The sequence below is a fragment of the Musca vetustissima genome, unplaced genomic scaffold (genome assembly GCF_032173495.1).
Source record: "Musca vetustissima isolate MV318-11 ecotype Yass unplaced genomic scaffold, APGP_CSIRO_Mvet_v1 utg12009, whole genome shotgun sequence".
Lineage (NCBI taxonomy): Eukaryota > Metazoa > Arthropoda > Insecta > Diptera > Muscidae > Musca > Musca vetustissima.
Window position 1 is genome coordinate 183613 of NW_026881687.1, and position 26536 is coordinate 210148.

The window sequence follows — 26536 nt, forward strand, 5'->3', positions numbered from 1 at the left end:
ATGTTTTAGCGCTCAAAGGGCACTTTCTAGAATGAGTGCTTCCGTTATAACAATCACACAACTAAACCTCCAGAAAATTCATCCTCCATAATTTCTAAAAACGATGCTCCTTCTTCCACATTTACTGAGAATATGTTCACGATTTTTCCGTTAAATTCGAATGTAACGGGTAAAATAATATTTGACTCTCCAAATTAAAAAAACTTCTGTTCATTGTAGATTCAAACAAGTTAGCTGGCGTTTGCACTGATGATGTGGTTGTAAAAAAGGATGAGTTCAACGTAAAATTTACCAAAAATGGATTTGAAGGTTACAGTTTACACTGTATTATTCACCAGCTAGCTCTTACAGCAATGTTTTTAACAGCCCATCCAGCAATGAAATAAAGGTCGAGGTGTCCATCTAATTAACTAACACGCCGTAAATTTTTAAGTTTTTTTGAAAAATAAAGGTACGTCTTTCTTTGATTTTAAAATCTTCTCCAAAACTGGGTGGTTAAACCGCGATTATAGCTCTAACCGACTATTCGAGTTAAGAGGTGAAGTAGTGGAATTTTTAGAAGAAGAAAATATGTATGTGCACATTATTCTTAAACATAAACATTTCATTATGGACTTTGCATTTCTATCAGATTTATCTACAATTGTGAATGAATTAAACATGGAACATCTAGGGAAAAATACCAGTCAAATGAGTTATGGAAAGGCGTGAATTTAAATTTAAAAATATGTTGTATTCTTTAAATAAAAATTTGGGGACACAAAACTTCAAAGAATTACCAAGTATATTACAAATGTACATTACTGCTCACAAATTAGAGTAGGGGAGAGGTGGGCACCGTTTGAACGGGGGCACCTTTGAACAGCGCTCATAAAATCTTGGTTTAAATTTTTTCCGACCAGCTACCACATTTTTGTATATGGCAATCTTGTTCTTTATCTGCGTAAACCACTTTGGCTAGCTTATTCAGTTGTCGACAAATTGTACATGGGTGACTATAGGTGACAAGGGCGCAGGAAGAATTCTGTGAAAGTTTTCTTTCGTTAAACAAATTTTTTGCAACATGCCCATTAAATTCGAGTAAAAAGCGGAGTTTTTAACTTTTGGCTTCGATTTCTCAAAATTTCAAATGAGATAATAAGACTACGAAATTAACTGTATTTTTCATCATATTAATTTTTGTTTTTATGTCATTTTATGTTTTAATAAATTTTGATCTGAATATTTTAATTTCGAAAATTTTTGTATATATTTTTTAATAAATAAATGCATTTCTGATATGTTTGAATAAAATACATTTATATTTTAACATAAACACTGTAAAAAACCAAGCCGTTCAAAAATGACAAGCCTTGTTCAAAGGTGCCCCCTGGGGGCAGTTTTGAACATTTTGACTTCCTCCCTTAAAACAGCAATAAAATATTTATATCAAGCTTAAAGTATGTCATATCCGATTATTCATTCCTAAAATATATATCATACAAATGTCACTTATATTTCGCTTCAATAAAAATATGTGTGAAGAACTTTTCTTATATTTAAATTTATATGTTCAAAGTAGAGAAATTCATTACAAACAGAAATAATAAGCATTTTATTAATAAGGAATACAAGTTAATACATCCCACTAGAACAATACAGATAATGTCTATGTTTTTCCAAAACTTAGTATCTTCAAACCTAAAAAATTAATATAAATGCTTTAATTTACTGGATATTAATGTGAAATGGGTTCAAAACTTTGAATAAATACATAAGTATATGTCTCTAAAACTGTTGTACAAATATAAATAATAAAATGTGCTCCTTCCTCACACGTTAAGGTGTAAAATTTTCTCTCCGCTTTTAAAATTAAAATTTCGATATATGTATTTAAAATATTCTCGCGCAATTGCTTATTTCTATTAAAAATATTTTTGTGGGAACACTTTTGTTAGCTAAATTTTATCCTTATACAGTGGCTCCATCGAATAATCGGACAAGTGGTTGTCAGATATAATAACGCTTTACATTTCAAAAAAATTGTCTAAATGTGTAGTTTTTTCGCTTTTATTTACACATTACTTACTTATATTTCTGAACAATACAAAAAACAACAACTTTCCTAGTGATAACAGTAAATTTCGCCAGAAAAACAAAATTAATTCAATTTATTGTGTTCAACGCAAAATCGGACAAAGCAAAGTATCAATGGTAAAAAATGCAAAAAATCGAGAAACTAATATTTAGTTGCATATTCTTTGTTGTCCAGAACGGCCTGTAAACGCTTCGGTATTGATTTGACCAAATTCTGACATACCTCCGGCTCTATGGAGTTCCACGATTCCAGTAAAGCCTCCTTAAGCTGTACTAAGGAGTTAAATTTTTTTTCATACACTCTCCTAGCTAATTCTTCCCAATGATGCTCAATTACGTTAAGGTCTGGGCTCTGTGCAGGTGTTTGTATATGTTTGGGGCAGTTATGGATCAACCAAAGCTTTGCTACACCTGATGTGTGCTTGGTATCGTTGTCTTGATAAAAGGCAAAGTTGTTCGCGATACCCAATTTGTCTGCACTTTGCTTTACATTTTGTTTTAAAATGTTGAGGTAGACAAATTTGTCCATTTTACCATCAATAAAATGCAAATTACCTACTCCCGCACTCGACATGCAGCCCCAAACCATAACGGAACCTCCTCCGTGCTTAACAGTGGCTTTTGTATTCTCATTATTATAGTCAGCATTTGGCTTACGCCACACATACATCTTCCCATCTGATCCGTGCAAATTAAATTTGCTTTCGTCAGTAAACAGAACCTTAATATAATGAAAACTATCAATAGAAATTTATTTTAAGATGATCTATCATCAAATTACCTGCTTCCAATAATCGTCTGGTTTTAGTAAAAACTCCTTGGCATATTTTATACTACAGTTTTTATTTTTAAGGCTAATAAATGGCTTTTTTCTTGCAACTCTCCCATAATAATTATATTTATGCAATGTATTGCGAATAGTATTTAGGCACACATCTTTTCCAGTGCGAGTTTTTAAATTTATTTTAAGTTCTTTTGCGGTTTAAAATGAATATTGTTTTATTTCTTTTAATATCGAACGCTCTTCTCGCTCATTTAATATCTTCCCTTGACCTTCTCTGCTTTTATTGGTCAATCGGAACTCATCACGGAACCTCTTTATAATGTCTTGGACAGTAGATTTACTCATTCCTACCAATTCGGCAATTTCTCTTACTGTTTTATCTTCATAACTCAATTTATCTATTAATTGCCTGATTTCCACACTGGATTGTTTCCCTTTTGGAGCCATTTACATTTATTTTTATTTAGTATTACCACTTTCTTGGTCTAAATGCAATTTACGAATGAATATGACAAACAAAATACCGATTTGAAGTTAATATTTGCATAATAACGGGACTTTAAACATTGATACTTTGCTTTGTCCGATTTTGCGTTGAACACAATAAATTGAGTTAATTTTGTTTTTCTGACGAAATTTACTGTTATCACTAGGAAAGTTGTTGTTTTTTGTATTGTTCAGAAATATAAGTAAGTAATGTGTAAATAAAAGCGAAAAAATTACACATTTAGACATTTTTTTTTGAAATGTATAGCGTTATTATATCTGACAACCACTTGTCCGATTATTCGATGGAGCCACTGTATATAGCCTATCTTACTAATCTTGTTGGTGTGTGCTTCTAAATGTCTCTATCAAGTTTTATTTGTTCTTCCGTTGGCTCTGGAGGCACTCTATTTTCTAACATGAAGTCTGCTTCATTTAGTTCTGGTTCAATATACATATATGTATATTGACATCGAACTGCTGTGTATATGGGGTTGCAAAAAAATTTTAATCAGCAGGTACCATTAATTATTGTACCATGGACTCTTCCACTTGCTTATTTTTTATTTATAATACAATAAAGAACTGTTTAAGCCAATTCCGATATTTCTCATAAATGGAAATATTTAAAGATTTCCACAATTGTATTTTTTTAGTTTAATACTAACTCATATTTTCCTAATGTACGTACATTTGTCCTTTTCACACAATCTTATAAAATGTGCGCAGCATTTTATTATTTTATTATATTTTATAAGAACAAATTTCTCGAGTTTTCGGATGTTATCCGTGGATAACTGTAATATAATTCCATTTTTTGGCATAATATTTTACATAAATCAATGTGGATATCTTTATGATGGTCGCATGTTTCCTGTTTAATTACTCTCGCCTCGTTGAGAGTGCGTACATAGTGGTTACTACCAAAGACTCTTCAGTCTTTGGACTGACCGATAAGATGTTGGTCCCGCCATATTGTTGGGTTCATATTTTTTAACTCGATGTTAGCTATATCTCGTGGAATGCCTCCAATTCCAAGAATTAGGCTTGGAATCAATATTAATGTTTTTAACAGTTAATGCAAATTGTAATAGAAAGTAGTCCTTTCCAACGAAGAATTGTCGTCAAATTATCCCTAATAAGGGATATTTTCAGAAATTTTTAAATACAACGTCAAGCAACACTTTCGAAACTCTTTACTATTGAAATTTTCCAACGATACACATGATTTTATGGAAGAATTGTCCTGTAAGATGGAGCTTATTGCATATAGTCCTGTCGGCAATTAGCGAATACACAAAAATGGGAAGTTTTAGGAAAATGTATTAAAAATTGAAAACGCGTCGCATAATGGTGGGAATGTAGAATCTCTCTGGCTTTCCTTTTTATAGCAACTTCGATCATGTGCTCGTCTCGAAAGAGAAATTAATAGAAACATTTAAAACATAAAACTTAAAAACTCAAAAATTCTGCTTGAGCCCAACTGGGATTTGAACCCTGGTTCCCATGGCATCTGTTGATTGTTGTCCGGCGTCTTAACGTTCAAAGCCACCTCCTTATTTTCCTAAGGTTGCACAATATGCAGTTGTTTACCATTGAATAAAAAATATTGTAGTCTGTAGGGGAAAAAAGTCCGTCACTACAAGAAAAATCTGCTGTGAAAAGGAATTTTCTTCTGTTGTGCCAAATGTCCGAACCTTGGCACGGTTGAATTGGTAATGCAATTTCACAACATATAAAAAACAAAAAAAAAAACTCTAAGGAAAGCAGTAAAGTAGTAATACCCTTCACCACTTTGGGCATATTCAACAGATGTTTTCTAACAAACGTCGTATTACGCAAAAAAAATATTTTCACAAAACTTGATACACTTTTGGCTACATTAACTTCAGTACATTGTGCAAAACTGTGGGCCAATCGGCCATATTTTGGGTCTTAAGTGCACCGTTTACTTAAAATCGGACGAAATTGTATATGGGTACTATTGATTTCAGTGATCCTTTAATTTGAATCGATTTCAGTGATCCTTTCTACACAGTAGGTCATACTAAGTACGTTGTGCAAAATTTTGGGTCTTTACTGCACCATTAACTGAAAATCGGACGAAACTATATATGGCAGCTACATCTAAATCTGAACCGATTTCAGCGAAACTTTCCATACGGTTATACTAATTTCAGTACGTTGTGCAAAATTTTGATCCAATTGGCAATATTTAGGAGCGTTGGCGCACCATTTACTGAAAAGTCGGACGAAAATATATTTGGGACTATATCTAAATCTAAACCGATTTCCTCGAAACTCTTCACACAGTAGGTTATACTAATTTCAGTACGTTGTGCAAAATTGTGTGTCAATGTTCCATATTTTGGGGCTTTGGTGCATCATTTACTGAAAATCGGACCAAACTATATATGGGAGCTAAATCTGAACCGATAGGGTTCATGGACAGACAGAGGGCGGACATGCATAAATCGACTCAGAAAGTGAATCTATGCATATTCTCAAAAGGAACCGTGGGTCTATCGCCTTTTTTTTGCCTGTATACCACAGAGTGGTGAAGGGTATAAAAACAATGCTTGGAACGGAACTTTGGAGGGTCATATCTCAGGAAATGTGGATTTCTGCAAGAAAAAAAGGATATCTTATATAGCTGTATCAGGGCCCTCAGAACTACGTATGGTAAACTTGACTTTTTTTAATGCACACCACACGGTAGCTTTTGACTATGTTATTACTTGCTTCCTTTTTATTTGACATTTCTTTCAAGTTATCTTTTGATAAAGATTGACTAATTACTCCCATCTCTGGCAAAACACAAACAGAAGATAATTGTTATAAAAAGGCTTTGCAAAAACTTTTGTTTACTGAGCAAAGCTTTGAAAAATAATCACAAAACAAACATGAAGAGGAGAGAGAATAAGTTTCTATTAATTTTTTGCAAAAAATATTACAATAAACAAAAACCACTTGGTATGCTGTTTTAGTGATCGCGCGATCGCGAATTCAAACAGACCATAAAGCGGATAACTGGAAAGCAGAAAGGTGACTGACTAATAAAGGAAGACATACAACACTTAATAAAGAAGAATAAAATAATTAGTGAAATAATTATAAAAAAATTAATAAATTATTTAACAGAAAAAACATCTACGGTTACCAATAACAAATATGTCACAGTAAGTAGATTTGGAAATACCAATGGAGTTACAAATAAATCCTAGCCCAATTAAATGCATTAATCGGCAAAATGAAAGTCAAGGTCAATTATGACAGAAACACAAAAAAGAACAACAACAGCAACACGAAAACAAAAACCACGATTTATAAATGATAATTAAGTAAAAAATGAAATGAAAAAATAATTAGATTTTGTTAAAAGCATATAATTGACCTTCCCTTACTTCCTCAGCTAATACCAAGATTTTCTTACAATTAAATGCCATTGTTTTTTGTTTTATTTTATAGAAAAGCTGATATAGCCTTGATTGGCCTGGCCGTAATGGGTCAAAATCTAATATTGAATATGGATTCAAAGGGTTTTGTTGTGTGTGCCTATAATCGTACTGTCGATAAGGTAATGTCTATGATTTAAAAAACTATTAGAATTTCTAATAAAAATGTCTCTGATTTTTAGGTTGACCAATTCCTTAAAAATGAAGCCAAAGGCACAAAGGTCATTGGTGCCACTTCACTGGCCGACATGGTCAGCAAGTTGAAAACTCCACGCAAAGTCATGATGTTGGTAAAAGGTGAGTGGTGAGATCGATCTACATACAAAGCAACGCAACAGTTGTCATAGCAATGTCATTACTTTTACAATTTTGAGTTTTTTGCTTAGAAATCAAAGTCAGCAGCAGAAATACTTCATTCAATATTTAGTCGTTTGTTGTTGTTGTATATTTACATGCACTTTTGTGTATGTTTGTTTGTGTGTATGCACATACTCGAATCAGAGAACCTGCATATATTGCAAAGTGTAAAAAACGCATATCATTATCAAGAGCCCCCTTATTAATCGTCGTTCATGTGGTCTTCTCTCTTCGACACACTTTTATTAACCGTATGTTATAACATTGTTAAGTAGTTGCAAATATTTTCTTTTATTTGTCATTAATTGTTGTGTGTGTTTTATATGACGAACTAAACGTCAGGCCACGATTCTCTTGATTATTGCTACGTCACTGTTTTGGTAATTATATTTAACAATAATAGGGATTTTTATTGAATCCGGTTTGAAAAAGGGCTAACCTCTAAACAAACTGCAGCTGGTGAACATATTGCAGTACATACATTTTTATAATATTGTAGTACATGGTTGGAACACAGTTTTAAAGTCTTTTCTAATAGCGCATCGAAGCATGTTTGTTCATGTGAATATTGTGGGACAAAAATGGCATATGCTTTGTGTAAAGCACGGTGGTGGATTTTTATGAAATTGTCATAGGACGTTCTAGGGCTCTGATTATAACGACATACTACATATTTTTTTGTGAAAATCTATATTTCCTGAACAATGGACCTCCAAAATTCCATTGGGGCCCTTGTATTAACAAATGTATGTTAAAATTCACAGATAATATAAGTATTAATTTGAAATATAATTATATTATAGAATAAGCCTATACTATTCAATTTAAAGTGTACATTCCCGGCAAAATGTCTGCCACACACAATAAATATTCTAGTTAATATGAGAAAGTCTATATAATTGCAATTTTGGTTGCCCATATCTAAAAAATATGGACTTACCCAGGATTTCAACCCTTTCAAATTAATATCCATATATACTTCGAAATGCATGGAAAAATCCATAGGTCTCAGCGGAACTTTGGAGGCCCATATATCGTTAATTTGCTGCAAGGCTGGTATAAATCAAAAAGTCGTTTTTTCAGAAAATGTGTTTTAAAATTTCAATTGATTCATACCTTACTCGTACAAGGAACAGATGAACTTCTACAGCTTTTCAATCACAGTGCGAAATATATATTCATCACAAATGTTTACACAACATAAAGCAATTCGGTAAAATCACAATTTTTGATTTGAAGTATGGATTTATTTAAAAATCGAAATGGGACTGGCGATACGTCGTTATAAACGATTTTGGCTGTAGGTTGGATATATCCTAGTTTATATAATAGCTATAAATGCGTGAAAATTTGGAACCGATAGCTATAAAAGCGTGAAAATTTGGAACCGATTGCAAAATTGGAACCGAATTTTTGAGTTAACGTACCCGCCATTCGTAAAAACACTATCGAGAAAAACGCATTTTTAGTTTGAGAAGCACTCCAGACGTCGCTTAATGCTGACACAATAAATCGGCTACATCTGCAAAAGTTGTTGAGAGTTTCACTTGCAATTTTATAGGCACGCTCTTGAATTATCAAAAAACTAAATAAATTTTTTTTTTTTTGAAATTTTGAAAAAGTTTTAATTTATAAGTTGCTATAGCTTTCTTGAATAATTGTACAATGGATTTACCTATAGAAAACATTTAAATATATTCTAAAAAGTTGTTCCCATTTTTTTATCACGAAACATATTTGTATAATATTGGAATACTTGGTCATTGGGCATATTTGATATATTTTCATGCATGCCCAGACTTTGGGTCAATCCCTATTCAAACTTTTAATATTTTCGGTACCGGAATATATTTTTAGTATATAATAATTTGCTTTGAATATACTTTCCAAAATGCACTCTTAGCAGTTTTTATGGTTTTAGCTCCTGGGTTATGTTACTACTGCTAACATGCCAGTCAACTTCGATCATTTCTCCGATTTTTGTGACATTTTCGACAACCGGCCTACCTGTGCGAGGTGCATCTTAAACATCAAAAATTCCTGAACGGAATCTAGGAAACCAAAATTGCACATAATTGGCTGTTACAGTATGGGAACCATAATCACAATTCACAATTTTAGCCGCTTGGCTTGCTTGTTCGCCTTTGTCGAAGAAAAACTGTAAAATGTACCAAATTTTCTCTTTGTTCACTTCCATTTTTAACACCCTGTAACTCACAACTGAATGCACCAAACAAAAAAACAGCAACATAATTTTTTTTTTACTGAGAAATGTCACCCTTCCAACGAGCATAAAACTGAAATTGTTTGATCGATACTTTACGAGAAATCTATCAGTATAAGCCGAAAAAATAATGGATTATTCTTTCCTAAACCTAATATAATAATTGCCTTAGTCACCGATATTCGTAGGGGAAAGGTATTTACTTGCTTGATATTTATTAATTCGATGGTGACCTAATTTGTTTCATAACCGTGCATAAAATGACATTGTACAATTAATAAATGCGTTTTCATATGATATTGATGTAAACATTACTTTTCCATTAGCATAATCTGGTTATCTGCGTATGTACATACATAGATACGCATATGAAAACAAGATCACGCAATTAAATGTTCGACATCAAATCTAGCTTAAGGCGAATTCTTGTTTAACTTGAACAATGTGTTAGAGACTAAATTTAAACTAATAATAATACAAGCAAAGTCCGATAGTCAATTTGTATTACAAGAAATTCTAATATACAAAGAACTATTTGCGAAATTGATTTAAGGCTCTTATTTCCGCCATACATTTCATGTATGAATCACTAGAGTTAAACTTAAAAAAAGAGACATCTGAACCTACATCTGACGGAATTGCTTTCGCATTGCAACGCACTGTCAGTGGTGCAAAAGCAATTCTTCCAAATTCACCGATTCTTCTAGTACAGAATCATGTTCATGGATTTCTTTCCATTAAGTGGCCCTGTTGTATGACGCTTGTGTGATCTTTTATATAAAGACGGAAGACCCTTTTAAAGTCATATACAAATTGAATTTCCTCATGAGGTCTTCAATAAATTGAAACACATTACTTCAATAGCCAGGATACCGTTTATACTTCTAATGATAGAATGACATTGTGAGGTCTTATAAGATCTTGTGTACCTAGTTCCACAAAATGACTCAACTACACTTTGATCCATTCGCTATTAAACTCTTCCAAATATTTTTTCAAATACAATGTTTTGTATAGAATTTAACCGCGTTTTATCTGAGCCAAATAACGTTATATGCGGTGTCCCGCAAGGATCTATTTTATCACCGCATTAATACAGCATTTTTATTCATGCTATATGCTCACGATGAATCACTCCAAACTGCGTTAAATAAAGTAAAACATCACTTACAGAAAGTAGATCAATTTTATTTTAATTGGGGTATTAGTATTAATCCTTCCAAAACCGGGGCCATTTGTATACGAAATGTATCCGGGAAATGTAGAAAAACTGTCTTCTACAAATAGAAGACACTTATGTGGTATTCTACATATTGAGGGTTCTCTATAGTCTATTGAAAGCACTTAAGAACCTTTAAAAAATTTACCCTGGTAGGAATTTCTACAGACGAATTTCTAGAGATAGAAGGCCCTTACAAGGTATTTTTTCATATAGAAGACCCTTTTTAGGTCTTCTACAGACATATAATGATTTGAAATCTTCATTTCTTCATTCTTTATGATATGTTCTATATATAGCCCAAAGTCCATTATGAGGTTTCTTATAGATTGATATTTAGTTTAAGGCCATTAAATACCGAAAATGTCATCCGGTTTTGAAAAATCTATTTACTAATAAAATGTTCTTATTGTTTTTCTCTTCCTCCTTTTGTAGCTGGCCAAGCGGTAGACAGTTTTATACAACAACTTGTGCCCCTCCTCTCACCGGGTGATGTTATTATCGACGGTGGAAATTCGGAATATTTGGATACGGCTCGTCGTTGTGATGAATTGAAAGAAAAGGGTATTTTCTTTGTTGGTTCTGGTGTTAGTGGTGGCGAGGAGGGTGCCCGTTATGGACCTTCCCTTATGCCCGGTGGTCATCCTGAAGCATGGCCTCTAATAAAGCCTATATTCCAGGCGATTTGTGCAAAAGCTGGCAATGAACCATGCTGTGATTGGGTGGGTGAAGGTGGTGCTGGTCACTTTGTTAAAATGGTCCATAATGGCATCGAATACGGCGATATGCAGTTGATTTGTGAAGCTTATCATATAATGACAAGTTTGGGTTTGAAACCGGATGAAATTGCGGCACAATTCGATAAATGGAATAGTGAGGAATTGGATTCATTCCTTATTGAAATTACGGCAGATATTTTGAAATATAAGGATGATAAGGGCTACTTGTTGGAACGTATACGTGATACAGCTGGTCAAAAGGGTACCGGTAAATGGACAGCAATTGCTGCTCTGCAATATGGTATACCGGTGACACTAATTGGCGAAGCGGTATTTTCACGTTGCTTGTCCGCGTTGAAGGATGAACGTGTGGCAGCCAGTAAGCAATTGAGTGGACCAAATACCCCCATTAAAGTGGATAATCTCAAGGAGTTTTTGAATGATATAAAACATGCTTTGTATTGTGCGAAAATTGTCTCCTATGCTCAGGGTTTTATGTTGATGCGTGAAGCAGCCAATGTCAGTAAATGGAATTTGAATTATGGTGGTATTGCTTTAATGTGGAGAGGTGGTTGTATTATAAGGAGGTAAGCGGGTTTAGATAAAAATTTGATTGTATAATACCGATAATTGTTTCTGGTTCTTTTGCAGTGTTTTCTTGGGCAACATTAAAGAGGCCTATGAAAAGGATCCCAAATTAACAAATCTCCTGTTGGATCCATTCTTTAAAAAGGCTATTGCCACCGGGCAGAATTCATGGCGTCAAGTTGTGTCCAAGGCCTTTTTATGGGGTGTCCCAGTACCTGCCTTATCTACGGCTTTATCATTCTATGATGGCTATCGTTCGGAACGTTTGCCAGCCAATTTACTGCAAGCTCAACGTGATTATTTCGGTGCTCACACCTATGAACTATTGGGTCAAGAAGGTAAATTTGTACATACCAATTGGACCGGAACTGGTGGCAATGTATCGGCCAGTACCTATGATGCTTAAGGATATAACATTTCAAAAGAAAGCAACTCGAATGTGTGTTTCTACAGGGGGATTTTCTTTATAAATTATAATCTAGAATTATATCGATTCATTCATAATAATTGTTATTATTCATTTTTTTTTTCCACTTACCCACCCACTTTGTTAATTGGTTACATTCCGCTAACGTATATTGTTAAATATATATTTTTGTATAATACGATGTATAAATTCTTTTTATATATATATGAAAAAATAAATCATATAAAAAAAGTTTTAGATTTTCGTTTCTTTTTTTATTTATTTAAAATCTTAACAATAAACTATGTACTTTAATAGTTTTCTTTTTTCTTTTCATATTCGTTTTCATACAAAACAGTTCTTATTTTTGAGAAATGCAAAAAACAAAACAAGCCAAAAGTTTTTACTATCATTTAACATAAGACGCGACTACTTCTTAACAATTTTTGTTGTGGAAACGGCGACGAAGGGCAGGCAGCAGCATTTTAATCATCCGAGTGTTTTAGTCTCTTCTTGTTTTCGATAACCAATTTTTCTGCCGAATATAGATGTCCAATGATGGCCTGAAAGATATAAATTAAATTTGTAAATTATTTTACTGGTTCGTAACAATTGCCAAAGGTGTTTCATTATTTATAACCAATTTTCGCACGAACTAAGCTACAATCCTGTATTTTGATTTGGTTGTTTTTCTCTCCCACTTTATAGCCGGACAAGCGTTAAAGAGTTTTATACGACTTGGATACATTCATCTCACCAGGAGATGTTATTATTGATGGTGGAAATTCTGAATATTTGGATACGGCTCGTTGTTGTGATGAATTGGAAGTAAATGGTATTAACTTTATAGGCTATGGTGTTGGTGGTTGTGCTTATCAAATCATAAATACTAATTCCGTAAGGAATTACTCTCATTTCATTTTCCTTCACTCATCAACAAAAATTCAGCAAGGAAAATCAATCTTCAAAGAAAAAAGTAGGTAGTACCATGAACGCAAACTGACGGGAATTGGTAAAACCGATTTTTTTGGAATAAATTTTAATGAAAACTTATAGTCAACACTTTTACTAGATTTTTAATTTCGATTTATTTTCATTAATGGGAACCTAGCCACAAGGTCATGATCGGTTCCTGAAACCGCTATACATCTACTATTCCAAAATCTTAAACCTAACAATAGATTTATCTTTAAATTATAACATTAAATCACAGCAGGGTATATAAAAAATAATTAAGTAAATCAGCTATGCAACAACAATATCATGACAAGTAATATGAATGTCTTGAGACCCTGTCGTAAACCATTGAATACTCGAGCAATTCTTAAATGAAAGGATTTTTCCACACAGAGGGGGTCAAACGAGGAACATGGATTTGTGTATTCCTTACAGGCTTATTAAATGAAAGCAACTGCAATCTCTACCTTTCCGGTATTCCACGCCCTTCGGACGGCATAGAAATCGTTACATATGTAGATGACTGAACGATCGTGGTGTCGGGTCCTATTGTTGAGGACATATGTGTGAGGTTAAACACCTATCTTGCCGAATAAATAGCCTTCTTTAAAGTGAGGAATATAAAAATATCAGCCACGAAGTCGATAGCTGCACTATTCACCACATGAACTGCGGAGATGAGAATGCCATTGAATGTGCAGGTCAAGGGGCATAAAATTCCGACCACTAACTACCCAAAAGTACTCGGGGTCACATTCGACAGCATGTTTAAATCGTCCGCACAAACCACAGTTATTTGTAGTAGTTTAGTCCAATTACGTTCAGGATGGTGCAGTCGTCTCAACATTCGTCTCGTATTGGGCACGAATTGATGACCAGCATTTGGTACGGGCCTTATACCACACTTCACACATTCAATTGCCCAGTTTATGGATTATAGTTTTCCCATGTTTAACTGCCGTGTTGTTGGGTGGACTTTACGCAAGAGTTGAATATACCTACTTTTGTTTTAACTATATTTGCGAGGACCGCCATGTTTTGCTCAATCTGGCAAAAGCGGCTCGCGTCTTGCTGAGTCGGTTGTTTACGATCATCGTCGAGTCCTCTATCATTTGCCATTATACTCGACTCATCGAAGTATTTATTCAGACCTCATATTTCATTGGGCCAAATTCGTTTCGGATAATTTTAAGCCCATTTATAAATCCGTATGTCTGTCATGCAAACTTAGCACATCGTAATATTTCTTCCAAAATTTGTTTAAGTTTGCAGATTGCTCCACTCCATCTGGTACCTCACCCACAAATGGTGAACATTTTCAATATTTATAAATCCAATATCTGGCGAATTAAAAATGAATGTCCAATTTGAACCAAAATTTGCATTATCTTTACCATGCCTAGATCAAGACCTTCCCCACAAAAGGTTAATATTTCATAAACCTCTTAGATAGAAACATATAAAATTAGAAACAAACATATAAAGTGAATAATAAAGGCTTTGTATAATTCCGAAGACCTCTGCAAAACATATGCTGAAGGTATTTATCTGTCGACAACACCGACTGACTTTTTTACAATTTGTAAATTGCATTTGCATGTTTGTGAAAAGCTATTCAGGATAAAGACAAAAGATATTCGGATTAGTGGTGGACGGATGCTGATGAATCCGGAATTGGGTAAATCAACTATTTCATTCAAAAGAAACTGTTCATGTCCGATTATCTCATAACTTGTATTTCCTTCAATAAGGACATTTTCACAATTGCCCAAAAGATACCGCACAATAAATATTTAAAAATGTTGCCCTTCCCTACCCTCGCAAGCCAATAATCAAATGTTGTCAAAGGTTGTGTTAACGAGTTCTTCTAGGATAATATTTTTTTCTTCGTGGGTGGCAATTATATCTGCAGTTATTGAATGTAGACTTGTTTGTTTTTTCTGGTTTTTTGTTCTTTCAATTAAGATTTCCATTACGCTTTATTTTGTGAAAAGACAAGGCTGAGGCCTGAGGATTATATTCAGATCCAGTCAGCCTTTGGTTAGATCGGAAGTGAAGATAAGTGGAAAGTGGCCGTATGGAATGGCATAAGTTTAGTAATTTTCCGAGTTCTGCTTATCTTAAGGCCCCAGATTGGGAGAGAAACATCAGTATCCTCCTAGAAAAAATCTGTTGGAGAGCTAAAGCGTTATTTTGTCACAGATTATCAATTTCGTGGTAATTCCAACATATAATACATTCGAAATTTCTGGACTTTAATTGATGTGGCCTGTATCGATCAATTTCGCTGGTCCCTTGACTGTCTTTATAAGAAGACTGAATTTTTGCCAACAACGTATTCTTTATGGATTAAATTTGACTTGTTTATATCCGATACTATTTCACAAATAGCACCTTCATTTTCATCAATCAATGCAATTGTCACACATCAGGCACACAAACTCACCTGTCTTCTTAGCATTTCCAAACTCTGTTTGGCTGTGGCAATCTCCATATCGATTTGTTGAAAATCATTGATGGTCTTATTAGTTTGGAATGTGTCGCGTATTTTACGAATGGCATACAATCTAAAATTGAAGAATTTCATTACAGATTTCCAAAATACAAATTGTATGTTTTGCACTCAACACCATATTGAGGAGATAACAAAACAAAATAATTTTCACACCACTTACCTGAAATTATATGAAGGTAATTTTTCAGCTTCCCGCAATAGCTGTCGATACAGGGACTTGGCTAAGCGTCTGGTGGACATTATTTAATTATAAATATAATTTATTTAAAAATGATTTTATTTTGATATTTCTTCTTTCTTTTCCTTGCCGACAATTGCATAAATTGCTTTGCTTACACCGATAACAGCTGATCGATAGGTAACTATAAATCGTTATTTGGTTAAATGTGACATTTGCACATTTGTAATAGGGTACACCAGGGCGAATAACAAATAACAAGTAATTGAAGGAAACTTGGGAGTGTGTCTCAAATATTTATTTGACATTGGTTTTTTAATCTATTACAATTACCGTTGTTTTGTATCCAATCCCAATCAACCCTTAAAATGATTGAAGAGTTCTTTCTCTCTCCTCCTATTACTGTTATATGGGAATGAGAGTACACTTTCACAACTGTCAAAACAGGAGAAAAATAACCATACTTGAAAAATTGATTTTTTTCTTCGTCGTCGTCGTCAAGCTGTAGTAGTGAAAATCATTTGGAATTTTTAAATCAAATTGGCCAAAAAGTGTATCGAAAATGTTGAAAAATTTATAATGCAACGGGACAAAGGAACCTCTCAACTATGAATACCACAGATTGTGAAAAAATTGTGTGTAAATTTGCCAAGGAGCTACAATTCGAGGCAAAGAAATTCGATGAAGGTTTTGTTGAACAAAGCAAAGATGATGTTGTCCTGTTAACGTTAGAAGCAGCAGAAGGTGTTAATGGAGTGGTGGTGGGTGGTAGAGAGGCCGACAACGGCAAGGTTGATGACGACGACACATTTATGACCACAAAAGAAGACCTCGAAAACGAAACGCAAATAACAGCGACAGACGACGATTTGAAGCCTGGAACGGGTACCAGCTGTTGTGAAAATTCCCAAGAAATGAAAGACGGGGCAGGCTTAGAAGACTTTGCCAATTTTTCACAAATGACAACAACTCAAAGTGAACTTCCCAAATCAACAGATTCCACAACAAATGTTGTACTTTCACCACCACCCGCACCTGTACCCACAACCACACCACCGCAACAATCAGTTACACATGACAACCCCACTCTGGATGTTTCTTTGGAATTTGGTCCTGGAGATTTTGATGATTCCTTGCAGCCTTTAAGTGAACGTTGGTCTCCCTTAGGGGCTAACTATGATGATGCTGTTACACCCTCTTCGGAATTACTTAGCCCGGAATCTGAATTGGAATTGCTAAGTCAATCCGATGTTAGCCAAGAAAAACAAGATTTCTCACACCAAGGTGAAGATGCCATGGAAATTGCCCGTCTAAAAACTCTAGAAGAAGAACAAGAAATGCTAACATCCTCGTTGATGGCTTTAACTTCTCACTTTGCCCATGTCCAGTTAAGGGTGCGACAAATTGTGGAAGCCCCGCCCCATGAAAGAGATCAACTGTTAAAGGACCTAGAAGAATTTGCCTTTCAGGGTATACCGGATCAATCAAATATTTCCGCACTAAGTCGAACAGCAAGTCGTTGTGGTTCTTCGCTGTACAACGCCAACGACGAAAGTCAACGACAATTCGAGCTAATCGAACAATTAAAGACGCAACTAACTGAATTGGAAAAAATAGCCTATGAATCGGGTGCACCGGTTCTGCCACAACATATCCTTTTGGAAAAACAAAAAATCATCATTGATGAACTTAAAACCAAACTCAATTTTAAGGTAGATGAACAAAAATTACCCGAGCTTACCGCCGAAGAACTTAAATCGCAAGTAGACAATGCCATTGGTGAATTTGTGGGCCCCCTGAAGATGAAGGAACAATTGGTGGCCCAGTTGAAGACACAAATTACGGACTTGGAAAGATTTATTGCATTTCTACAATGTGACACCGATGAGAGTAAATTGAAAACCCTTACCACGGGTGGTGAGAAATTAAGTGAAGCCTACAATAGCTATTCGGCTAAAAAGAAAAAGGATTCACTGAAATCCGACAAAGACCCGAAGGTGGCATTAGTAAATGGTGATGACAAAACTGAGGGTATTATAATACCTTTGTGAAGGGAATTTGTTTTAATTTTTTTGTCTTTTCTTCTCGTAGATATCCGAGGAAATTCCTCGACAGCCACATCAGCGGCGACTCGTGAAAGTTTGCATCATAAGGCCCATAGTTTAATGGATAAAGCTTCGCTGCTAATGCAAATGTTTGCTACCACTCATTTTGGTGCTAAGCCGGAGGAGTTTCAAAAGAATACCCTTAAGAAGACAAACAAGGGTAATCATTGGGGGTAAGTTGAAAAAAATTTGGAATGAGGTTCATTGATGGAGTGTAGAATAGATATAGCAAAGGGTTCTTTTGACATTCGAACTATAAGTATCCGAAAAGCACTAAAATGCACTAAAGTTGGTACAATTTTGTGGCAAGTGAATGGATAGAGCTATAAATTTGAAATTTGGAATGCAAATAAAAGTTGAGAAGTAGGATCCGATATAAGAAGGTGATTTTGAAAGCGTGTACTCATGTATACGAAAAGTACGATATGGTACTATATTTGGTACAATTTTTAATTGGAGGTACAAAGCTGAAGCTAGAAACCTGAAATTTGAAATTAACATTACCGTCGGTGTGTAGTATTGAGATATGTACGTAGTTTTGGAATTTTTTACATATGTGTACGAAAAGTACTGAGTCGTACTATAATTGGTACAATTTCGATTTGGTTGAACCAATAGAGCTGGGATCCTGAAATTTGGAGTTATTATCATTGTTGGGGTGGGGGAAGTTGTAGGGAATTTTGAAAATTCGTACTAATGTGTACTATATTGTACAAAATTTGGGGTTGGGTGAACCGATAAAGCTGGAATCTTAATATTTGGAGGTAGGATCACTGTTGGAGGTTGAATTGAGCTATTTAGGAAGTTTTGGAAATTCCTCCTACTAATATCAACTAAATTTTGTACACCTTATGTTTTGGGTGAATCGATGTATGAAGTTTTGTAAATTTGTACTAAATGGTACCAAATGTGGATTCGGGTGAACCGATTGAGCTGGAATCTTGAAATTTTGATGTTAGGATCACTGTTAGATTTGTAAAAAGTTTTGGAAATTCGTACTAAAGTGTACTAAATTTGGTACAATTTTAATTTTTGGCGAACCAATAGAGCTGGAAACCTTGAAATCTGGAAATAAGGTTAATGCTGGAGTGTAATTTTGGAAATAAGTAATATGGTACTAAATTTGGTACAACTTAAATTTTGAGAGAACTGGTAGAGCTCGGATCCTGAAACTTGGATTTAGGATCATTTTTGGGGTGCAGAAAGTATTGGAAATTCGTACTAATATGTACCGATAGAGCTCGAATCTTAAAATTTGATGTTAGTATCACTGTTGGGGTGTAGGATTGGGCTATGTAGAAAGTTTTGGACATTCGTACTAAGGCGTACTAAATTTTGTACAATTTAAATTTTAAGTGAACCAATACAGCTGGAATCCTGAAATTTGGAGTAAGGGTTATAGTTGGCGTGTATGATTGGGATATGAGACAATTTTGGAAATTTGTACTAATGTGTACCAAATGGCACCAAACGTCGATTTGGGTGAACCAAAAGAGGTGGAAGAGTGAGTAATTTGTACTAAATTTGGTAAAATTTGAATTTTGGGTGAACTGGTGGAGCTGGGATCATGAAATTTGGTGTTAAGATCATTCTTGTTTTGTAGGATTGGGGTATTTAGGAAGTTTTGGAAATTCGTAGTAATGTGCACTAAATGGTATCAAATTCGGATTTGAGTGAGCCGATAGAGCTCGAATTTTTAAATTTGGGGTGTAACATTGTATTGTGTAGAAAGTTTTGGAAATTCTTACTAATGTGTACTAAATTGTACCAAATGGTGGTTAGGATCAGTGTTGAGGTGTTGAATTGAGTTTGGAATGGCTCATGTTAAGTTTTGTAGAAATCGATTCAGATTTGGATATACCTCCGATTTAATCTAAATGGTGCAACGAAGACCCTACATTTGATTGATTGAGATGAAATCGGATTGAGTTTAGAAAGACTTGTGTTAGGTTAGGTTAAAAAGAGGGGTGGATGATACCACCACATGTCCGACATGAGAAGGACATACCAGGGACGTACGCACGGTAAATTTATGTTTGCAACAGCGATTTTTTTCATTTTGTACTAAGTTTTGTTGAAATCGATTCAGATATAGATATAGCACCCATATATATTTTCGTCCGATTTTATTCAAATTGTGCACAAAAGACCCTACATTTATTCGATGGACAATAAATTTTGTCAAGCGTACCCAATTAAGTCTGTAAAGACGTGTGTTAAATTTTATTGAAATCAGTTCAAATTTGGATATAGTCCGATTTCATATAAATGGCGCACCAAAGACTCTGCGTCTGTTCGATTGACAGGACATTTTGCACAGAGCACCAAATTGAGCCTAGTAAGACTTGTGTTATGTTTTGTGCAAATCGGTTCAGATTTGAATAAATCAAATTTGTTTAGACTGCTCCAGATTCCAATGGTAAATGGTACCCAAAAGTCCCGAAGACTACGCGATTGGAATGAAATTTTGCGGGAATGGATTTTGTATGGATTGATTAATTCGGTTTAGATATATTTATTTTTATCTGGCTTCTCGTCAAGGAGCGACCAAACACGCTACGCCTACACGATCGACTCGATACTGTTCTCATACAGGCAACATCATCAGACAGGAACATTTGGTGGAATGGGATTAAATTACATATCGTAGATCCCAATAATAATATGATTAGTCGCTCTTGTATATACCCATGGTGTTCTAGGGTAGAATATAGTCAGTTCCGCCGATTTGAGTCTTTGTCTGATATGGGTCCATGCTTTTTGTCCCAAAAATATTTTTCTGATACCAATTAATTCTCTATTTTTCTTACATTCCATTCTATAGTGACTTACGTGCCCAGCTGGAAGTGGATATCCAAGAGGTCGCCTCACTGGCAGCAACCCTGAATTTTGATCGTGAAAAATTGGCAAAACTACGGAAATCTATGAAAAAAGCTAAATCCGCCGATGTTGCCACATGCCAACCGACAACATCCGCAGCTAACGGAATGCTAACCACAATCCCTCCAAGAGCAACAAGGAATGGCATTAAACCACACTATCGCAATCAAATTAAACCCTATCAAGTATCATCCGATTCCGATGATGATGATTACGATATGAATGACTATTACAATTGGCAACAACAGAATAATCGAAGAATGGCCCATTGTGCCCGGGTGCGAGGCGACACCATAAACACACTTAACAAAGAGCTGACGGCAGCGGTGAGGAAAAATTTCGCAATGACATTGCTGAAGTTGATACAGCATGGTCTAAGGGTCGAGTCATCGCCGCAAATGACATCAAGTCTTATTGTACCTTTCATGCGCTGCCTTAATCCGTCCCCCGTTTTTATGGCCGAACATGGCTTTCGGGCACGTGACTGTGATGCCGGGTCATTTTTATCGTCATTTTCGTCGTCGTCGGCAGCATTTGGTTATGATGATGTTGAGGGAATGGATACCAACGGTGGCGGTACACATTGGCCAGATGTGGATAATGGCAGTAATGGTGGCGGACTGTTTTCCAGCGGCACAACAAGGCCCATGCATGCATGGGAATTAATATTGGAATATTATTATTTGAAGCATGGCGATGAGTACAACAACACACCGGCAAGGAAATTGTCACAGAGTTTTAATTTGGACATTGTCAACTCTCAGGCGGTGACGGCGAAGCAGAATCTACTTAGCACCGTGGGCAGTATTATTGCCATGCATCGCCCGTACAAGAGAAGTTACAATGCACATTTTAAGGCATTTGTGTGTGCTGGTTTAAAGTGAGTAGATGAGATGCTAATGGTGGAATTTTATTTAAAATATGTTTTTTTATTTACAGTTCCCATCAATTGGTCGAGTGGTTGAATCTGATTTTTAGCTGTAACGATTTGGTCGATAATTATTATATGACAAATAGTTATGTTGCCTGTACGGGATTCCGTGATGCATTACGTTCCATTGATGTCTTAACCAAATATGATTTTGATTTACCTGTTGATTTGGCTGTGCGACATTTTCGTAATTTATAAATTAGTAGTATTTTTAATTTTGGTTTATTGACCGCTTGTGTGGAGAGTGATGAGAGGTATTAATGCGTGAATTTTGGAGGATATCGTAACTAATTAGATTGAGTAGGCACTGGCTAGAATATCTTCATTGGCATGATTATATGGGTCCTTTAAAAAATCCACGCCTTGAATGGTCCTTGAAAATTATTCTTTAAAAAATCCGCGCCTTGAATGGTTTTAGGAAAATATTCTTTAAAAATCTACGCCTTGAATGGTCCTTGAAAATTATTCTTTAAACAATCCGCGCCTTGAATGGTTTTAGGAAAATATTCTTTAAAAATCTACGCCTTGAATGGTTTTTGGAAAAATATTATTTATAAAATCCAAGCCTTGGACAGATCTTGAAAAAATATTCTTTATAAAATCCACGACTTGGACAGTTCTTGAAAAAATATTCTTTATAAAATCCACGCCTTGGACAGTTCTTGAAAAAATATTCTTTATAAAATAAACGCCTTGGACAGTTCTTGAAAAAATATTCTTTATAAAATCAACGCCTTGGGCAGTTCTTAAAAAAAAAAAACATTCTTTAAAAAATCCAGACTTTGGATGGTCCCTGAAAAAATAATTTTTAAAGAATCCAGGCTTTAGATTGTCCCTGAAAAATAATCTTTAAAAAAATTAGGCTTTAAATGGCCCCTGAAAAAATAATCTTTAAAGAATCCAGGCTTTGGATGGTCCCTGAAAAAATATTCTTTATAAAATCCACGCCTTGGACAGTTCTTGAAAAAAAAACATTCTTTGAAAAATCCAGGCTTTGGATGGTCCCTGAAAAAATAATATTTAAAGAATACAGGCTTTAGATTGTCCATGAAAAATAATCTTTAAAAAAAATTATGCTTTAAATGGTCCCAGATAAAATAATCTTTAAAGAATCCAGGCTTTGGATGGTCCCTGAAAAAATAATCTTTAAAAAATCCACGCCTATATGGGTTGTTGAAAATATTCTTTAAAAAATCCACGCCTATATGGGTTGTTGAAAATATTCTTTAAAAAATCCACGCCTATATGGGTTGTTGAAAATATTCTTTAAAAAATCCACGCCTATATGGGTCGTTAAAAAATATTTTTTAAAAAAATCCAGCCTTTATGGGTCGTTGAAAAAATATTCTTTAAAAATCCACGTCTATATGGGTCCTTGAAATAATATTCTTTAAAAAATCCACGCCTATATGGGTTGTTGAAAAAATATTCTTTAAAAATCCTCATCTATATTTGTCGTTAAAATATTCAGAATGAATATCCTTTAAAAAATTTTCGCCTTAAATGGTCCTTGAAAAAATATTCTTTAAAAATGCAGGCCTTTGGTGGCTCTCATATTTTTAAATAGTATTATCATGAGTCTGGGTCCGAATTTTTTTTTAAATTCGTTTCTACAAAATTTTTAGATAATTAAATTAGTACCACAATATTCTACATGTCAGGCACTCCTTCACTCATCCACACAAGCGACTCATAATTGTATTCCATACATCTAAGCTAATGTGCAATATTGAAACAAAAATGTCAGCTCTATATAAAAAAGGATTTATCAATTGATGTTTAGGTTAACTAATTGAAAACAAAATTATGAATACCGATTTTTTTGTTTAATGAAATATATAACAAAATATTCCAAAATAAATAAAAAATTAGCATAAATAAACATACCAACCTTATATAAAAATATTTATATATACATATATATATATATATATATATATATATATATATTAAAAAATAAATATATAAAACGCTCTAGTCATAATTTATTTATTATTTTTGTTTTTAAATGTACATTTTAAAGAAAACCAAAGAAAGGAAAAAAAAACCAAACGCATGGACAATAGTCCTCTAAATTTTTGCCCATTTTCTATCCATTTACATGCATAACTACATAGGCTATACATATGTACTTATATTTGAATGTATTATAGTAAAACCAAAAAAGAAAAAAAATCCAAATCCCTTTATCCTTCTTTTTAATCCTCAAATTAATAATAAAATAAATTACTAAATAAATAAAAAATAAATATCACTATAACAGTTATAGAATATAATCTACAAGAAATAAGGAAAGTGTTTTATTTAAGTAATGGTCCTTGAAAAATCCTTACTTACTTAGCTGACTTATGACAGAACGGTTGTTCCATAAGCCGAGCTTAAAAAAGATTTCCAGGCGCGTCAGTTTTGTGCGCATCTTATCCAATTTGAAAGACCATTTTCCGAGATGTTGCCCTCTACTTGATCTTTCCATTGGATTCGTGGCCTACCCCTTCTACGTGAACCACCACATGGCTCGCTTTTATATGCTTTTTGAGCTGGGGCATCTTCATTAATTCTCACAACATGACCTAGCCAACGTAGTTGCTGCAGCTCAATAACGTCTAACAATGTCAATGTCCGAGAATAGCTGGTACAACTCATGGTTCATTCGGAGAATTTTCGTTTGGAGAATTTTTCTCTCAATCACTCCAGGAGCTGCCTCATCTGTTTGCGTAAGTACCCATGCTTCAGATCCATATAACAGCACGGGTATTATCAGCGTCTTGTAGAGTGTGAGTTTGGTCTTGCGGGAGGTGGCCTTGCTTTTGAGTTGCTTACTCAGACTGTTGGCCATCACAATCCTTCTCCGAATTTCAAAATGTTTTATTTATGACGGTACTAAGGTATATAAAATCTTTAATTACCCCGAATCTGTAGTTCTCAAGTTCCACAGTTGGTCCGAGTCTACTGGACGCGGTACGCGTTGATACACCAGCTTGATCTTCCGCCGTTTACTGCCAGACCTACTTTGGTCCCACTATACATTGCGAGCGGTATCAGCCACCTTTGAACAAATTGAGAAGGAGTCTGCCTTCTCAATTTGTTCTGCCGTCGATGTCATCGGCATAGGCGAGTAAAATGTTTTGTTTGGTATACAGAGTGCAATTTCTGTTCACATTTGCCTTTCGTATAACCTTTTCCAGCAGGATGTTAAACGGGTCACACGACAAACTGTCACCTTGTCTGAATCCTCGTTTGGTATTGAAGGGTTCCGAGAAATCCTTTTCGATTTTAACCGCTGACCTTGTGTCAGTTAAAGTTATCATGCATAGCCGTATTTATTTTACAGAAATGCCGAACGTAGATATGGTTTTAAACAACTCAGAACGAATAGGACTGTCGAATTATGGCTTTACAGTCGATAAATAGGTGGAAAGTGTCGATGTGTTCTTCGTGGTTCTTTTCCAGGATTTGGCGCAGAGTGAAAATCTAGTCAATGGTGAATTTGTCAGGCCTGAAACCGCATTGGTATGGCCCAATATTGTCATTGAACATTGGCTTCAGTCGTTCACACAGTACGCTGGATAGCACTTTATATGCGATGGGAAGGAGACTTATTCGCCGATAGTTGGCACATATCGTCTTAACTCCTTTTTGGTCCACTAGACACAGGATGCTTAGGTTCCCATCATTGGGCATGCACTCCTCTAGCTTAATTCTTCAAATCAGCTGGTGCATGCTCCTGACCAGCATCTGACCACCCGTCTTGAATAGTTCGGCTGGTAACCCGTCGGCTCCTGCTGCTTTATTGTTCTTGAGCCGATTAATTGCTTTTATGACCTCATCTTGGCACTCTATACCATCAACTCTTCTTCATCACCACTATTTGATAACTGAAGCTTTTCAAAGTGCTCCTTGCAGATCCTCACCACGCCGTATGTATCTGTCACCAGGTTTCCTACTTCATCTCTAAAGGAGGGTGTGCCTGCACCAAAACTTTCGGTTTGGTGTTTTACTCGTTGGTAAAATTTCCGGACTTTATTCTGACTCCTGTACATCTGGATTTACTCACGCTCACGTTTTTCTTGTTCTTTTTTCTGAAAACACGTTTCTCCTCTCTACATCACATTACGTGTTGCTACTGTCTGCAGGGTTGCCCTATACGCTGTGTTTTTTTCACATCAGTAGCATTACTATACTCCTAATCCTTCTATACTATTATCGGGACAAGAAGTGTCTTCGTCAAGCAGATGGGTAAGTTGAGCGGAGTAGGCCTCCGCTACCTGTTGTGTTTGCAGCTTTTCGAAGTCGAGTTTCCGTTTTACATTAGATCGCACCTTTGCTGCAACATTAAGACGAGTGCGAACCTTGGCTGCTACAAGGTAGTGGCCCGAATTGATATTCGCTCCTCGGATCGATCGAACGTCTAATACACTGGATGAAAGCCTTTCGTATATCACAAAATGATCAATTTGATTTCTCGTTGCTTGATCAGGAGAAATCCTGGTTTTGTTTATATCGAGATGCTTGAATCTGGTGCTGCGAACTACCATGTTTTTTGCTGCGGCGAAGTCAATCAACCTCATGCCGTTGTCGGATGTTTCTTCATGGAGGCTGAATTTTCCGACGGTGGGGTCAAAGATATTTTCCCTTCCGATTTTTGCATTCAAATCT

The 26536-nt window shown here is 35.1% G+C and overlaps 3 protein-coding genes across 3 annotated transcripts; 2 read left to right on the plus strand and 1 right to left on the minus strand.

Moving 5' to 3' along the window:
- Positions 1-6785: 6785 nt before the first annotated feature.
- LOC133327648 (6-phosphogluconate dehydrogenase, decarboxylating) lies at positions 6786-12329 on the plus strand. Its single transcript, XM_061536171.1, has 4 exons — positions 6786-6923; positions 6984-7098; positions 11037-11907; positions 11972-12329. The coding sequence occupies exons 1-4, from the start codon at positions 6786-6788 to the stop codon at positions 12312-12314; spliced, it is 1467 nt and encodes a 488-aa protein (XP_061392155.1). The 3' UTR covers positions 12315-12329.
- Positions 12330-12797: 468 nt separating this feature from the next.
- LOC133327644 (protein bcn92) lies at positions 12798-16036 on the minus strand. The gene is made up of 3 exons (XM_061536166.1): positions 15947-16036; positions 15718-15838; positions 12798-12877 (listed from the first exon to the last, which is right to left on the minus strand). Exons 1-3 carry the CDS (start codon positions 16024-16026, stop codon positions 12800-12802), a joined length of 279 nt encoding a protein of 92 aa, XP_061392150.1. The 5' UTR covers positions 16027-16036; the 3' UTR covers positions 12798-12799.
- Positions 16037-16572: 536 nt separating this feature from the next.
- LOC133327649 (RUN domain-containing protein 1) lies at positions 16573-22078 on the plus strand. The gene is made up of 4 exons (XM_061536172.1): positions 16573-17995; positions 18056-18242; positions 20894-21829; positions 21889-22078. Exons 1-4 carry the CDS (start codon positions 16573-16575, stop codon positions 22076-22078), a joined length of 2736 nt encoding a protein of 911 aa, XP_061392156.1.
- The last annotated feature ends 4458 nt before the right edge of the window (positions 22079-26536 follow it).

Coding starts and splice junctions, on each gene's coding strand:
- LOC133327648 (XM_061536171.1), top strand. CDS start 6,786: ATGCCATTGTTTTTTGTTTTATTTTATAGAAAAGCTGATATAGCCTTG. Junction 6,924..6,983: donor ATAATCGTACTGTCGATAAG/GTAATGTCTATG, acceptor TCTGATTTTTAG/GTTGACCAATTCCTTAAAAA. Junction 7,099..11,036: donor AGTCATGATGTTGGTAAAAG/GTGAGTGGTGAG, acceptor CTCCTTTTGTAG/CTGGCCAAGCGGTAGACAGT.
- LOC133327644 (XM_061536166.1), bottom strand. CDS start 16,026: ATGTCCACCAGACGCTTAGCCAAGTCCCTGTATCGACAGCTATTGCGG. Junction 15,839..15,946: donor TTACCTTCATATAATTTCAG/GTAAGTGGTGTG, acceptor CTTCAATTTTAG/ATTGTATGCCATTCGTAAAA. Junction 12,878..15,717: donor TGGAAATGCTAAGAAGACAG/GTGAGTTTGTGT, acceptor TATATCTTTCAG/GCCATCATTGGACATCTATA.
- LOC133327649 (XM_061536172.1), top strand. CDS start 16,573: ATGAATACCACAGATTGTGAAAAAATTGTGTGTAAATTTGCCAAGGAG. Junction 17,996..18,055: donor TGGTGATGACAAAACTGAGG/GTATTATAATAC, acceptor TTCTTCTCGTAG/ATATCCGAGGAAATTCCTCG. Junction 21,830..21,888: donor TTTGTGTGTGCTGGTTTAAA/GTGAGTAGATGA, acceptor TTTTATTTACAG/TTCCCATCAATTGGTCGAGT.